At 48.1% G+C, this 15,331-nt stretch overlaps 1 protein-coding gene across 5 annotated transcripts in view; it reads left to right on the top strand.

The window, feature by feature from the left end:
• ZFYVE28 (zinc finger FYVE-type containing 28) overlaps positions 1 to 2,910 on the top strand; it is a 144,794-nt gene extending 141,884 nt beyond the window's left edge. For all 5 annotated transcript variants that reach the window (XM_084517167.1, XM_084517166.1, XM_084517165.1 and 2 more), the window contains one exon: positions 602 to 2,910. In XM_084517167.1, coding sequence (XP_084373293.1) covers positions 602 to 733 — 132 coding nt within the window. In that variant the 3' untranslated portion in view covers positions 734 to 2,910. The remainder of the gene's footprint in view (positions 1 to 601) is intronic.
• Positions 2,911 to 15,331: the final 12,421 nt, after the last annotated feature.

The following is a 15,331-nucleotide window of genomic DNA, read 5'->3' as shown; positions in this document are numbered from 1 at the left end:
CCTATGTCTTTTGTCGACTGGTCAGCTTATTTAGAAACTGAGGGGGGTGGGAAACTCTAACTTCTATACAGCAATTTGTCCTCTTGAAAGCAGAACTCCCTGTTGAGGCCCAGGAACCAGCACCCCGAATCTGGAGTCACTCCGGATTGCTGCTCTCTAAGCTTTCATGAATCACAGCAGCCTGCACAGGGAGGGTGCTGCAGGGCTCAGCTGCGGGGGCAGTGCATCCCCTTGTTTTCTTCCAAGCCTTTGCAGGATGACTGGTGCACAGGGCTGCTGCTTTGCAAGTCTGGGGGGGAAGGAGAGGGAGAATAAAGCAGTCACAAGTCTTGGAAAGCCAGAAATCCACAGTCTCATTTCACTTGCTTGCTTTCTTGCTTTTGTACAAGGTGGTAAAGAAGTTGGTTTTGATAACTTTATAGTGGACATGCAGGAGTGGGAACTCGGGGGATAATCACAAATACTCCCCTAGTCTGTCTTCCCAAGTATTCCCAGTACCCAGGAGCACAGCACATGCCATCTTCTCTCCCCTTTTCTGAAATGAGTTTTGTCCCACCAGTTCTTCAGGGAACTAACATGAGATCTCCCTTTTCTTTTTCAGATCTTCTGTTCCCGCTGTTCCTCCCACTCTGCTCCATTACCTCGCTATGGTCAGATGAAGCCTGTCCGTGTTTGCACTCACTGTTACGTGTTCCACGTCACTCCTTTCTATAGTGACAAAGCTGGTATCTGACGTATTAAACTACTGGTGTGTCTGCTGGAGTCTTACATGGACTGAGATATTTGACCTAAGCCAAGACTTAACTTGAAAGAGGGACCCTGTGAGGGTGTGTAAGCTTTGACATCCATTATTATAAATTTTGTACAGTTTTTATTGCATTTTCCTAAGCTGCTAAAGGGAAGTATGAAGCGTCTGTAGCTCTAAGGCTGCAGTACAGTCTTCCATAAATCTAAAACATTAATGTTACGATGCCATATGCAGAACAAATGCACTGTGGGGAAAGAAATAGGGCTCAGAGAATTGAACGAGCATTGCTGCTTATCTGACATGCTAAGAACAGAGCAGGCGGTTACCTAGTTCATCTCAGCAAACCAGTCCCAAAGCCTGGACACTTCTGTGCTTACAATTCCAGCATGGCTGTGGATGTCAGCTCTCTCCCTCCCGTTGCTCTTTAACTTGCCCATTGCTAGGTTTTTGCTACCTATGCTAGGATTAATTAAAGCAACAATATTTCAAATCCATCTTGAATATTTATAAAGGCAAAACTTTCTTTGAGTCACGTAGGAAGCACTGGAGGTCCTGAAGCAGTCTATTTCTGTTGCCTTTCATTTACTGAGCAGAGCAATAACTCCAAGTTGTCTTTTAAAAATTGCAATTTATAACTTCTAGTTCCATATTTTGAGATTTTGGGATTATTTATAATCTGCATCATTGATGCTAAATCCTGTTAATAAAAGTATAAGACAGAGTTTTGGTTTCTATATCAACATTTAAAACTTAACTAAACAAACTGCAGAGGAAATGATTACAAATGAATGAATCAATATTAAAGTACATATTTTTGGAAGGGTTTAGCAGCAGAGTTCAGTATTATGACAAATGATTTATCCCATGCTGAGTTTTTAAAATGATTTTTAAAAGGCAAATACGTAATGATACATTGGAAAGGTCAGAGCATTAGAGAATGGTCAGCCAGAGAAGGGTTCTTGGTGTCCACATTTGGCAGAGTAACCGTGTAAAATATTGCATACTGTTACTTCACTCATGCTAACAGCTCAGAAGATGTTTGTATTTATTTGAAACACCAGGGATTAATTTTTATTTCCACTTGGAGAGGAAAGAAATAAGATTCACATGTATTCTTGCTATGATCTTGCACAAACTCTTTGCAGTAAGAGCTCCCTGAGCACTGAGGTTTCAAAGACGTCTGGACATGCTTTGAGCTAGCCACATTAAAAGCAAGACACTGTGTGCTGTGGTTGCAGAGGAAATGAGATCAAGAGCTCTTTGCTGTATCCTCTTTCCTGACGTGCAGAGTTACACAGTGTGTTTCAAACTGATAAATACAAAAAGAGAGATGAGGAAGTTGTTTGCGGTTTCATGCTCAAGAAAGGTCGTCATTCGAAATGATAAAGCGAAACTGGCCAGTGTGAATTATGATTTTTTTTGGTGGACATTCCCTTTGTTCAGTGGTTTTCTATTAAGTGTTACGAGCCATATGAGGGTATAGCAGTCTGGCACTACTGTCATTTGGGATCACATGAAACAGCTTCACCTAGTTTATGTGTAATGCACAAGCCTTATGATGCTGTTCGTGGACAATGTCAGCTATAATGTGTTGTCCTCACCTTATTTATATTTTTGTTATTATTTCCCTGAAATTCCTTCCGTGGAATCCTTGAGTTGAAGTGTCGGCATTCACCGGAGTTTGGAAAGGCATGGGGTGGGTGTTTGGTGGGAGGTGAGTATAACGTGGTGCAAGCAATGATACTTATTCAGGCTTAAATCTCAGGCTTCACATTGCAATGATTATTGCAGTTTTATTTTTAGAAAAAAAAAAAGAAATAAATAAAAACAAATTTAATGCTTCTTTTATAGGATAAAAAATACAACAAACTTCAGTTGTGAAATAAATATGCACAAAAAGTTGCTTCTGTGAAAAAAAATCTTATTTAATGGACTGAATATTTATTCAAGCTTGTTTTTATTTTGTAAATGCTGTAATTCAGAATCATTTCCATAAATATGATATTTAAAGATCTCAGACACTATAGTTTCTTATGTAAATACAGACTCCTATTTCTCTTACTGAAAAGCACAATGACTATATCAATACTAATATACATTTGCCTCAAGGCAGACTTTCATCTTGTAATCTCTTCAGATAATTAAAATGTCAGGACTTTCTACTTCCATGTGCCGGATTGCTCTTTCATTTCTGGGTCCTTTCACACGTAGTGACAGCTGCCAGCCTGTCAAACAAACTGCCCCTAATTCTTTCTCACTTTGCCCACTTCCCAGATAACCCGAAAGAAATGAGTTTGAGTTGGGAAGTGGAAGTGGCCCTTATGGAGAGGGGGTGGCAACCCAGCGCCAGCCTGTCCCTGAGTGTGCTTGCTGCTCTCCCTTGCTGCAGGCTGAGAATCTCCCTGCCCGAAATGTCTGCTGTCAGCGGCCACTTCACACCTTAGGCACCCTTTATCTGCCTGTGTCAAAGCTGAGCTGTTCTGTGGGTGATGCAAATCCACAATGAAAATACCGCTCCCTGGACCCACTGCAGCAGCTCTTGGGCAGCGTCAATGCCCAGCGCTGATCCGTTCTGCTCCTACGTGAGATGGAGCTGGTGTAGGGGTCGAGGTCTTTTATCTTTTTATTTTTCCCAGGGGATTTAATGCCTGTCTTGGGGATGCCATTTCACCGAAGGAAAAACCCTTCTGCAGCTCTGTGACGTTAGGGTGTTAGCTTCAGTGGTGCAACGTCAGGAAAATTTGATGGGAAGCCTGCACGCAAGTTGAATTGCAGTTGAATTAACGCACATAGTATTTATGGGCAAATAATGCTGCCTTGGGGTGTTTATAAATAAATGAACAGCAGCACTTTATCCCACAGGGCCTTTTCAATGAAATTCACATCGCTTCAGTCAGGAGTGGGGGAAACCACAGCAATGCACTGCAGCTCCCCATTCCTTTCAGGGAGGGACAGGGACTAACAAGGTAAGAGCGACGTTGCTGGAGGTGGCATTAATTCACCTGGTGCTGCCTGCCAGCTTCCCTCTGCCTCCAGGCTGTTTTCAGAGCAAGTTCACAAGAAATGGTGAAATGAGCTCTTCTGGCTCTGTGCGAGTGGCACGGTGCTTCCTGCTGCCAAGGCTTGTGCGGGGAGGTGGGATGTTGGTGCTCCTTCTGCAATGAAAGGAGCTTCAGCAAAATCTCTGCTGCCAGAAATCATGCATGTGCAGGAGACTGAAAAATACTGAAAATACTGAAGAGGTTATAGGGCAGCTGAGTAAGGAGGAAGCTGGGTGGAAGGGATGGGTAAGAAAAATGATTTCTGAATCATTTTTCCGAATAATTTTTCCCAGTTTAAACTGGGGGTAAGCAGGGGGAAAGCTCTGTGTGTGCTTGGACACCAAGGGGGGACATGGAGGGTTGGATTTGGAAGAGGTGGAAGCAGGAGATGTGACTGCAGGAAAATGGAAACACGGCCACAGCAAAATCGCTCCTGGGAGCCGGAGGAAAACACCAGCCTTCCCAGCGCCTCGTCCCCAGCTGAACTCCCTGTCAGTTTATGCAAAGTCAAAGCTGCTGGGTCTGCATCCTCTGGTTTCCTCGGCAACCCCGATAGCATCTCTTCCGCGAGCGCCAAGACTGCAGCACTCCCTGCCCGCGCAGGCACAGAGCCTTCTGCTTTCTGCTTCGTCAGAGCGATCGTGAGCCCCCGAACGTCTTCATTTGGAGCCGTGAGCATGGCTGCTGCAGGGCCAGCTGCTTGCTAGGAGCTCCCTTTGAGACAGACCATTTAAGTAACAATTTACTGAGTTGCGTTTATTAGGCTTGTCTGAAAGAAATCCCCTCTGTGGACAGCCTTTAGAGCATTTCTGGGGTCCTTCTGCTATTTTCCCCTTCTCTCTTTCCCCCTCACCCAACTTTTCAGATTTTGCTCTGTGGAAACCAGACCCCTCCTGATGTGGTCTCACAGCCAGCAAAATATCAGAGGCCGTATTACACGATTTGAGGAGCTTTCAGCTCCATCCCTTGCTCATCTCCCCCCTCACGTTCCCAGGCACAGGCTGATCTCAAACCCTCGTTCAATGTCCTCGCACTGGCAATAGCATTGGGCTGTGGGAGCCCTGCCTGGGTTTTGCACCAGCGCTGTCCTGCAGCACTCGGAGCCCTGCAGTGCTCCTTTGCTTGGCAGGGGAGGAAAGAGAGACCTTAAATCTCAGATTTTAGCAGCTATTAGTAAATGGTAGATATTACAAAGGCATTTGGCTGTCTCTTCCTTGGGCTTAAACCAAAAAATGGTAATGTGTTAAGGTGAAAGGATGGAAAATAGACTTGGTACAGCAAATCCAGAAGTGTGAAGGTAATATTGTAATGAAACAATGGGTGCCTGAAAAAAAAGCTGGAAGTGTGTGTGCTAGGAGTGCTGGGGACATGCACGAACCGGCGATGAGTCCTCCATGGACTCCTTTCAGTCCTTGTGTTCGCTGACCCGGCCGGCTCTGAAGCTGCAAGCACAGGCCCAGATCTTCCCTCCCGGCTCACTCAGCGGTGTGAAGTTAATTGGTTGCCTTCTGCCCAGCATTGCTCTGCAAGCAGCATCCGAGGCTGTGCTCCCAGGGGTCTGACCGAGCTCATCCCAGCAGAGAAAAGTCCTTGGAGCCTGAGGCGATGCAGCCACCGGTAGCCTCCAGCCCTCTCCTGCAGTAGGGCAGGTGGATGTTTGAGGTGACTGCTTCCTAGGATACATTTCAGATGTCAGCAGGGCCCGGCTTTCAGGTTGTAGCTGGAATTAGGCCGTGGTAGTGCCAAGCTTGTCAGCCTGGGGGACGAGGCCTTGAAACATTTCTGAAGATAGCGAGGGCCGAGCCCTGCCGTGTGGTGGTGTTCTGTGAGGTGGGTTCAGCCCCCGCAGGCAGCTGAGCACCACCAGCCGCTGGCTCCCTGTCCCCAGTGGGATGGGGAAGGGAATTGGGAAGGTCCCAGCGTGAGATGGGAGGTGCCTGAGGTGAAGGCAGCTTACCAGGGGCAGCAGAAGCAGGAAAATGCTACACAGCTGTGCTGCTGCAAGGAGCCTTTCTCTGTCATGGTTACTCATCGCATTGTGATAGCTACTTTTTTTTTTTTTTTTTTTTTTTCTCTCCAAAGGAATAATATTGGAGTTAGACTCAAAACTGAGTCTTGGGGGAAATACTTCTGTATTTCTTTCCCCTAACCAGTGTTTGAAACGACTTACTGCTGTGTCCCCACCTTAAAGGCAGGCTGCTGTGAGCAGCCTTTCCCAAATATTCCCACCCAATATTAACTGATCCTTGGCAGGTGGAAGGGGGCGGACAGAGGCTGCTGTCTTTTTGCTTGTGGATTATAGTTTTGCTTTTTCTCTGCCTTCTTGGTGCAATGAGAAATACATCAACAACAACCCATATGAGCAATGGGGCTAATGCCTGTGTGGGTAATTAGCTGGTGAACTCTCTGACGCTGATCACTGGATTATTATTTTTTTAATTCACTATTTGAAGGCTTCCAAAAAGCGTGGTGGTGCAGCCATGCATCTGAGGATGGAGGCAGGAGGTGCTGTGGTGGGCTCAGGTGAAGCCCTGCTTGTGCCACTGCTGCAGGTAGGCGATCTCCATCCTGCAGGAGAGGCAGGAAAGGAGTTTGTTAAAAGGTTTGGGATCAGGTTGTCCTGTCCTGCCATCTCCACAAACAATGAGTAATCCCTTTCATATATCAGTCGTACCCCATCGTGGATGTAAGTACAGGTTTCTTTACTGTACTCAGACAGTAAATACTGGGGGAACCTAAAATCCATTCCCCGTGCCTGTGCTGGGCAGCAGGGGGATGCAGGGCTGCAGGATGTAGGCCATGGCTGCAGTGTGGTAGCTGCAGCCTGGAGGTCTTGGCATTAACACTGCCCCTTCCCACCTCAGCCCCTAACCCCATCCCCATCAGCGACGGACCCGCTGCTGGGCTGTGACCTGCAGCCCTCACCTCACACCCAGCAGCTTCCAGGGGCTGATTCTGCTTTGTGTATTTTCTCTTCTGGTGCCTCCGAGTACCTTTAAGTCCCCGTACTGCATCCCAAAGTCATCTTCCAGCAAAGCAAGCGTTTCAGATGTAAAAGGCAGCAGAGCTTTCCTTTCCAAGTCCTTGAGCCGAATCATTTCTCCCCCTCTGGTGGCTCGGTAGCTCAGGGGGAGGCAGTGCTTTCAGGAGGGAGCTGCTTCGCCCACTGCTGTGACACTCCTGGAGCTTCCCCATTTCACCCCGGACTGGGGATCCTGCTGTCCCCTTGCTAACCTGGCCTGAGTGTGGCTGTGGGGTTTGGTGTCTGTCCTGGTGCCCCCGAGTCCCCCTCCCGTGCTGCTCCTGCATCGCTGCTCGTGTGAGAAATCAATAACATCTCCAGTGCCCCACAGCCCAGCAGTGCCTCCGAGCTGCAGCACGAGGCCCTTTGGGGAGGATGCAATTCCCCGGGTGGGATAAAAGCAGCAAACATCGCCATTTCTAACCTCTCTGGGACAAATCACGGCCCACGCTCATCCCCTCTCCCCATTCCCTGCTGCCACCATCCCGTTCCCCGGTCCCCGGCCGCCTCACCCCATTGTGGGGCTGGAAATGGCTGGTTTGTCCCTAAAAATAGCAGCTGGTGACGGAGTGCGGCAGCGGCGGGGCTGGTGTGACACCGTGTGGCGGCTGCAAAGGATGTTGAGACGGATAGCATGGGCCTCCTCGGCATTAGGGCTTTCCGAGGCCTCCCGTGCTGCTTGTTTGCTAATTGGCACTGACGAGCATCCCCCAAATTTCTGGGCGTCCCATCGAATGTGCCGCACGGCACGGGGCACGGCTGCTGCTCCGGGAGTATCATGGCATTGGGCATGATGTGTGGGACCACGGCACCGACCACAAAACCCAGTGAGCAGCTGGCAGCTTCGTGGGGCTCATGCTGTGAAACACCTCGGCTCTTCCCTGCCCACCCCTTGGAAATCTCCCCAGCCCCTTGCCTTGAGGCCTCCCCGTGGGTTTGCAAACTCGGAGAACATATTTTTTTTTCTTCCTTTGGAGCTGAGCTCTCCTTGCCAAGAAGGCTTTAATAACTCACTGTGAAATTTATAGCATTTAAATTTAAACCACACATGGGAAAGTGGAGCTGTAAGAGTTTAATCCGTTGTAACCTTGAGCGAGCCGTTCCGCTGAGCCCTCTGCAGGGCAGCAGGCAGCGGCTGCCTCACCAGGTCTGTGCCCTCTCCGAAGCACAGGGGACCAGGCTGCTCAGCTACATCCCTGTGATCAGACTTCAAACTTTTCCTTCCTGCTGGTCTGTCCCTGTGAAACATCAAGAACCTGATGCAGCTCAGAGTTGGGGCATACCCAGGAGGAGGCTGAGATGTGCCTTCCTCCCTGTGTTAAGGATTATCTTTTAAAATCCCAGCCACATTCCCCCTCCTTCCCCGTTCCCATCACCGAGCAAGGCACATCTCACTGCTGTCCCTCCCTGGGGATGCCATCTGCTGGGGATGTCCCTGGGACCCTGCAAGGACAGGAGGTGGGCAGGACTCAATGCTATGGGTGGCACCGAGTGCTTCAGGAGGCTTTGTGAGTTTTTCAGGTGTCCCTCAGCAGCCAGCACAGCACTAAGGCTGTGTCACTGGTGAAGCAAAGCAACACGCACAGAGCTCCAACCATCACCTGCATGTCTGCTGAATAATAGGGGCTGTGGTAGGGCCTCAGAGGCCCCCACAGCCCAATGGTGGAAACAGTGGATTAAAACTCAGCTAAGAGCTTAAAATTGGGTTCTTTTGAACACAATGCCCAGGAGACCACCACCACCACCAGAGAACCCCTTGCAGATCTTCAGAAGTCACCTGCTCAAGGTCCTGGGTACCCTGCTCTAGGTGGCTCTATTTGAGCAGGAGGGTTGGACCAGGTACCCTACAGAGGTCCCTGCCAACCCCACCGTTCTGATTGTCATCTAGCTCAGAAATAAGACAGGTTTTGGCTTTGCAGCCATCCACCATCAGGGGGAGTCCGTGGTATGGTGGTTCCCAGCCAGCTCTGCTGCAGGGTGGGCCAACAGGGTGATGCCAGCTGGTGTTGGGCTTCCCAGCCTTTTCAGGGCTTTGTGTGCTGGTTTGAGCTTCGGTGCTGCCCTTAGCAGCTCTGCTGGACAACCAGAAGCTTCATAACTACAGAGATGGAAACTTGCTATTTCATCTCAAGGAAGCTGAAGCAGAAGTTGTGCTGATGGGCTGCTCTCCTCTCCAAGAGGCAAAGGTTAAATCCCTTGGTTCACAGAAACACGATGGCTACAAACCATGGCTTCAGCAAGTGAGTGCTGAAAGCTTTATTTCCATTGACCCGCTTTGTCTTTTGTAGCAAAGTCAATTTTGTATCAACACCATCTGAGTGTGGAGGCTTGAAATCTCCAGTGTGTGTCTGCAGCCCGAGCAGGACGTGGAATTGGCGGGGATGTGAAGTGATTGCTCTCATGTGGACGCCCCAGCCCCACGGAGGATGCTCGGACTGCGTGCACAGGTGTGTTAGCGACTCAAGCCTGGGAAGGCTGAGCTTCCTGCACGCAGTTTGGCTAAGGAGAGCAAAGTCAATGCTAAACAGACACAATCCTGAAATTCCTCTATATGTAGCATATGTGGCTGGCTTGAAGCTCGGAGAACTAGCCAAAACTGTGTAAATGGCAAATTCTACTTTTCAGATTCTACTTTTTTCCCCCTCTTTTCCTTGGTTTTGTGCACTTAACAGAAGACCGTCGGGTAGCCTGCTTCAGTGAGACTTGATTCTTAGCTCTGTTTCCAGAGAGATGGAAATTGACAGCCAAATATTCTTTAGACACTTAGATGTGACTCGGAGGGACCAGAAATCGATTTCACGTCGTGTTCCCTGCCAAGCCGTTTCCCAAGGAGGCTGCCTGCTGCCTGTGCCACTCGACTCAGACACTTAGTGGGGGTGGAAGCAAACAAACTGAGCTTCCCTTGCAGCTTGCCAGCTGTGCCAGGCTCCTGGGCTGACTCACGAGGCGGAGGTTTCCCGGATGACTAATGGCCGAGCAGGCATTGATTTCTGCCTGTCTAATGGGATGTGTCTTAAAGTCTCCGGCTTCCAGACTGGGTGGGGTGCCCGCCCTTTGAACATCAGCTCCATGTATTGTGCATGGAGTTGGCTGCTTCAAAAAAGAAACCGTAACCTTGGGATCAGGTAACTGTGTCAACGGCAGGCTCCGGGCTGCCAAAACTCATGCAAAGTGCTGAGGCAGCTGCCAGAGCTGCCCTCGTGTGCTCCTGTGCTTCACCAGTGACAGGAGCAGGGCCTGAATTGCAACCTAGACCTTCCAAAGCCTTGTGTCCTCATCTGAGGGGTTAATGCAGTCCCCTAAATTGTATTTCATTTCCTGTGAAGATGGTATTTGCTCTCCTGTTGCCACCTTCCTGCTCTTGATGAGCACACGTGTCCCCACTGTTAGGCCTGGCCATGCAATGAGGCCTGAGGTTGTTCTGGGTCAGCAACTCCGTGCCGGCTCCACGGGAGACCTGAGCAGACCTGAAGGCTTTTGTGAAAACACGAGCACAGCGATGTTGTATGTTATCTTTCATTGTGGCTGTGACTTTATTCTTAACTCCGTGTCACAGAAGGAATACAGAAGGTAATTAGACAGTTTCTGGCATGGGCCTTGCTGTTGAGCACCCACCTCATAGGAGTTGCTCCACACCTGATCCAGGCTCCACACCTGATCCAGGCTCCACACCTGATCCAGGTTGAGGCCTTCAACCAATACAGGACTTGGGAAAGCCCAGGTTTGGCTTGTAAACCTGACAAGTACATCCTCAGCTCTGCACAAAGTGAGTTACCTCCCCTACAGAGCACCCGCTAGGTGTGAGGAGACTTTGGGTTACTTTGGGCCTGTCTTGTGTTCTGTTTCGTCAGTTTCTGAAATCAGCCCTGTGAGTGCCCAGCACCATGTGTGTGTCGTTTCCCTGCCCTGTGGTGACAGCCACCAGCACAGACGTCCCATGGCACCCCTGCTGCCCTCCGTCCCAGAGGCCACGCTGGGCTGCTGTGGACCTGGTGGCCATTCACATCATGTCCTGGAAGACGTGATGCTCCTCAGCCCCAGTGACCTGCACCTTGCTGTCCTCTGCACTCCTGGGTCCAGTCCTTTAAGAGCTGGGTACAGTCACTAGTGATATAGGAGGCACCCAAGCAGCCCTGATGAACCCAACCATCAGTGTTGTGTGTGTGCTACACCGGTTATATGCACATCCCTCATTGAGCTTGCCTTTTCCTAGGAAAACAAAAAAAAAAAGTCTCAGGCAATGACAAAGCAAGAGCATTACGTTTTTAAGAAGCAGACTTCAGAGACTACATCCTGAAATTTTCTGCTATTTAAAATGTTTCCCTAAGGTTTTACCGCACGTAAATGAAATGATAATTACAATATTTTAATCCAATTAGCTCCCTTCATGATCTGGCAGGTGCAAATTGGAGACGGATCAAACTTATTCTTGCTGCAGATTGTGCCTGGAGCCTCCTTAAAGCTAGTGCCTGGCCTTGTGTGTACACGCCGTACAGCTTGTGTTACGGGGGGACTGCGGCGGGTGCCTGAATTATGTATAGTGTATGAATTATTGCTGAAATGCATCGCTGAGACTTCACTCATCAAACATTTCCAGCTCCCCGCGAGCAGCATGGGAAAAGCAAAGAATGCGCCTGCAGCATGGGCAAGGTTTCCATTTGCGTGGATGTAAATGGTGTGTGTCACCGACAACGGCACAGGTCACCCGGACTCCACTTCGTACATGCCCCCAGATCTTGAAGGAAATGTATTTTGCAAGCTTTCATCTGATTACCATGGAAATTACACTGGGGCTTCTTTTTAAAAATAAGGACAGGGCTGAAAAAAATATATAAATCTTGATTTGTCACTGGGAAAAAAAAAAAAAAAAAAAAGTCTTTGAAGGTTTGTGCAGCTGCCCTTCTGCAGACAGATCTCCAGCTCACTTCTGGAGGACATCCCCTCCTCTTGCCTCCCACCGAAGCCTGGAGCAGTGAGCCCACACTGTGCGAGGAAACGTCACGAGGGACATCATAGCAAGGGCAGCCAGCGTGGTGCGGGTGGGTAGCCTGGCGCTTCTTTTTGTGACACCTGTGGGAACAGCAAGTGATGGAAACCTGCCAGGTAACACCCTAGAAGTGCCCCAGTCCTATTCCAAAAAGTGAAGCCCTTCACTCCTCTCTAAGCATCTGGGGCAGAAATGGGAGGTTTTAGGCGAGGTGGAAGCTGCTGGGCTTTGGGCAGCTGTAGGAGAGCATCCACAGGGGAAAGCAGCAGTGGGAGATGTTTAGGCAGTTTCCTGGCCCAGGAGTCTTTAGACTTGAGAGTCTTTAGAGAGGAAAAGCCTGCAAACAAAGTAAAGCACAAATTAGTCTTGCTGGAACTCAGTGCTGGGTTTCACCATCTGTAGGTGAATTATTGAGGGAACCTGCACTGTGCCAAGGGAAGCCCCAACGTGCCGTTTTACTTCCCAAGGCTATCGTTGCAGTGCTATGGGTTATGGTATGTCTGGGCAGTGCATTCGCAGAGTGGTTGGGTTTTCATGGTACATCGAGAGGATGTAGAAACTGTCTCTTGATGAAAACCATATGGACTCTGAGAATTGCTCTGTAACATTTTGACAGCTCTTATGGGGAATGTGCTATTGCCTTTTCCATCCCTCAAACTGAGACAGGAATAAAACAACAACTTTTCTTTTCTTTTCTTTTCTTTTCTTTTCTTTTCTTTTCTTTTCTTTTCTTTTCTTTTCTTTTCTTTTCTTTTCTTTTCTTTTCTTTTCTTTTCTTTTCTTTTCTTTTCTTTTCTTTTCTTTTCTTTTTTCTTTTCTCTCTTCTCTTCTCTTCTCTTCTCTTCTCTTCTCTTCTCTTCTCTTCTCTTCTCTTCTCTTCTCTTCTCTTCTCTTCTCTTCTCTTCTCTTCTCTTCTCTTCTCTTCTCTTCTCTTCTCTTCTCTTCTCTTCTCTTCTCTTCTCTTCTCTTTTTTTTTTTCTTTTTCTTCTGTTTTTGAAGAGATTGCAATTTCTGAGAAATGACCAAACCTCCATATCCCCAAGTTAAATAGCACAAATGCCCCTCCCTTGAACATACAAGGCCACTCATCTTTACAGCATTGATGCAGTAAGAAAGTAAGAGATAACTTTCTTATCTTTAGCACATTTTACGTGGAAAAACACAAATTATTTTCCTGTTTATGTTCTGACTTCCACTCAGAGGACTGCTACAAATCTGTGCTGAGTGAAAGCTCCCCTGCTTTATGGGAAGGGAAATCTTCACTCCTTTTAAAAGAAGTACTAAGTAAATAGATTTCAGATTAAGGCTTTTTTTCAATATTTGCACTTCAAATCACTGCATGCTGGTTGTATTACATCCCCTTTATGTTTTGGTGCCTCCAAATCTATGACCAAGTTTTACCAGCAGCTGTCAGAGGAAGAAGAGCTAATCTCCCATCTTCAGGACAGAAGGAAAAGGGATTTAAAATCGGCTATCCTTTAGCATTGGCAACAAAACCCTGGCTGCAAAGACACTGCTCGCCAATGGAGGGAGTGGGGCCAGCCCTGATAAGGTGCTGGAGCTGAATTGGTAGGAGTGAGACACAAATCACACAAAATTTATATGCAAAAAAAAAAAAAAGGCACTGAATGTTTTCAAACAAACCAGAGAAAATTGTTTTTTGCACATTAGCAGTTTGTGAACATAAGGTGGCAAAATCCTGCTGGCAGTGGTTTGCTGTGCAGCAGCGTGTAGACAGAGCTGCCGGTACGAGGGGCACTGAGATGGCACATCTGCTTTGAGCTTGTGAATTAATGCCCTCTGCTTCAGATTAAGTTCCCTCACTTAATGTGGGGGGAGCCAGGCTGAGCCCTCCTGTGACTCCATAGTCAACGTGCAAAGTGGGGACACCAAGAAGAAATTTTGCCCAGCAAGGTCTTTGTTTCTGCAGGAAGAGATGCAGCCATGAATATTCAAATGAAGACTTGGGTTCGGACTCTGAAATTACCCTGGTAAGCTGGTTGCTTTGAGTTCAGCTCCGTTTCTCTACGTGAAGCTTTTGGTCACAAAAGCACAGAGAACAGAAGCCCAAGTCTTGGCAAACTGAGGAAACACACCTAGGGGGAGATGGACAATGTCCCCTGTTGTAAACGGTTGTCAGCAGATACCACTCAAACTGGAGCCAACACAGAACTAGGAGCAAGGCAATGGGCAGGTGAGACAAAAGGTAAGATTTGCTCTATTGAGTTAACTAGTCAGAACTGAGTCCTGTAGCCAATATAGCAAATTTATTAGACTGCTGTCACCTAAAAATTCATATCCTTCATAAGAATTTTTATTAAATAATGAAACTAAGGCAGATTTAGAAAAGAAGACTTTTCTTTCTTTCTTTCTTTCTTTCTTTCTTTCTTTCTTTCTTTCTTTCTTTCTTTCTTTCTTTCTTTCTTTCTTTCTTTCTTTCTTTCTTTCTTTCTCTTTCCCTTCCTTCCTTCCTTCCTTCCTTCCTTCCTTCCTTCCTTCCTTCCTTCCTTCCTTCCTTCCTTCCTTCCTTCCTTCCTTCCTTCCTTCCTTCCTTCCTTCCTTCCTTCCTTCCTTCCTTCCTTCCTTCCTTCCTTCCTTCCTTCCTTCCTTCCTTCCTTTCTTTCTTTCTTTCTTTCTTTCTTTCTTTCTTTCTTTCTTTCTTTCTTTTACCTTTCTCTCTTTCTCCCTCCCTCCCTCCCTTTCTCTCTCTTTTTTTTTGCCTGCTTTTGCTGACATTGTGATGGTCTAACCCAAGCTTCCTACAGACAGGCTTCCTGCTGCTGGACTAGGAGGAAATGAGTTAAAACAGCCTCTTCTCTGGAAATCAGCCTGTGTTGAGTCATGCTAACTATGAGGTTTGGGGAAAACCTTTTGTCCACCCAGTATTCTGGGGGTGACAGTAGAGCTCTGTTCTTTGGGCAAATGGAAAGGTGGCCGCTTGTTTGCTCCCCAGCTGATGGACTGCTCCACCTCTGTGTGCTCAGGGCATCTCCTCACAAACAGTGCCCCAAGTGCCACCTGTGGAGCAAGGCACAGCCCAAAAGGCAGGACGGTGTCCAGATCCATCCTCCCTGCACACGGCAAAATGCCCAGAATCAAACTGCGGTCGCAGTGCCAGAGAAAGCAGGCCAGCCACCACACCGGGTCAGGTGGCAGGACCACCAAACCCCACCATGACTTCCCATCGCCTTCTCACTTGGTTAATTTGCTGCCCAAATCACAGCACAAAAAATCTGCTCTGCAAATGGCAAAACCCAGCAACCCACAGCCAGGGCAGGAGCGGGTGGCTGGGCTGAAGGTTCACTGCTGTGGGAACTGCTGGGTACTTGGTTGCACCTCTTCTTTCCACCTAGCCACTGACTTCTCGGGAAATCTGCAGCAATGTAATGCTTTTGAGGCTGCTTCCTCTTGGTCACGCTGTCAGAAGCGGGTCAGCATGGGCTCTGACGTCCCACTGCAGTGCCACAAGCCCTGTTGCAACCCAGCCGTGCACAGTGCTGGCCCTTGTGTTAGCCCAGTGCTGTTGGTCAGTG

Source organism: Aythya ferina, assembly GCF_964211825.1.
Source record: "Aythya ferina genome assembly, chromosome: 4".
NCBI classification, from domain to species: domain Eukaryota; kingdom Metazoa; phylum Chordata; class Aves; order Anseriformes; family Anatidae; genus Aythya; species Aythya ferina.
The sequence above is the reverse complement of the archived record's forward strand: the minus strand, read 5'-3'. Positions and strand labels throughout refer to the sequence as shown.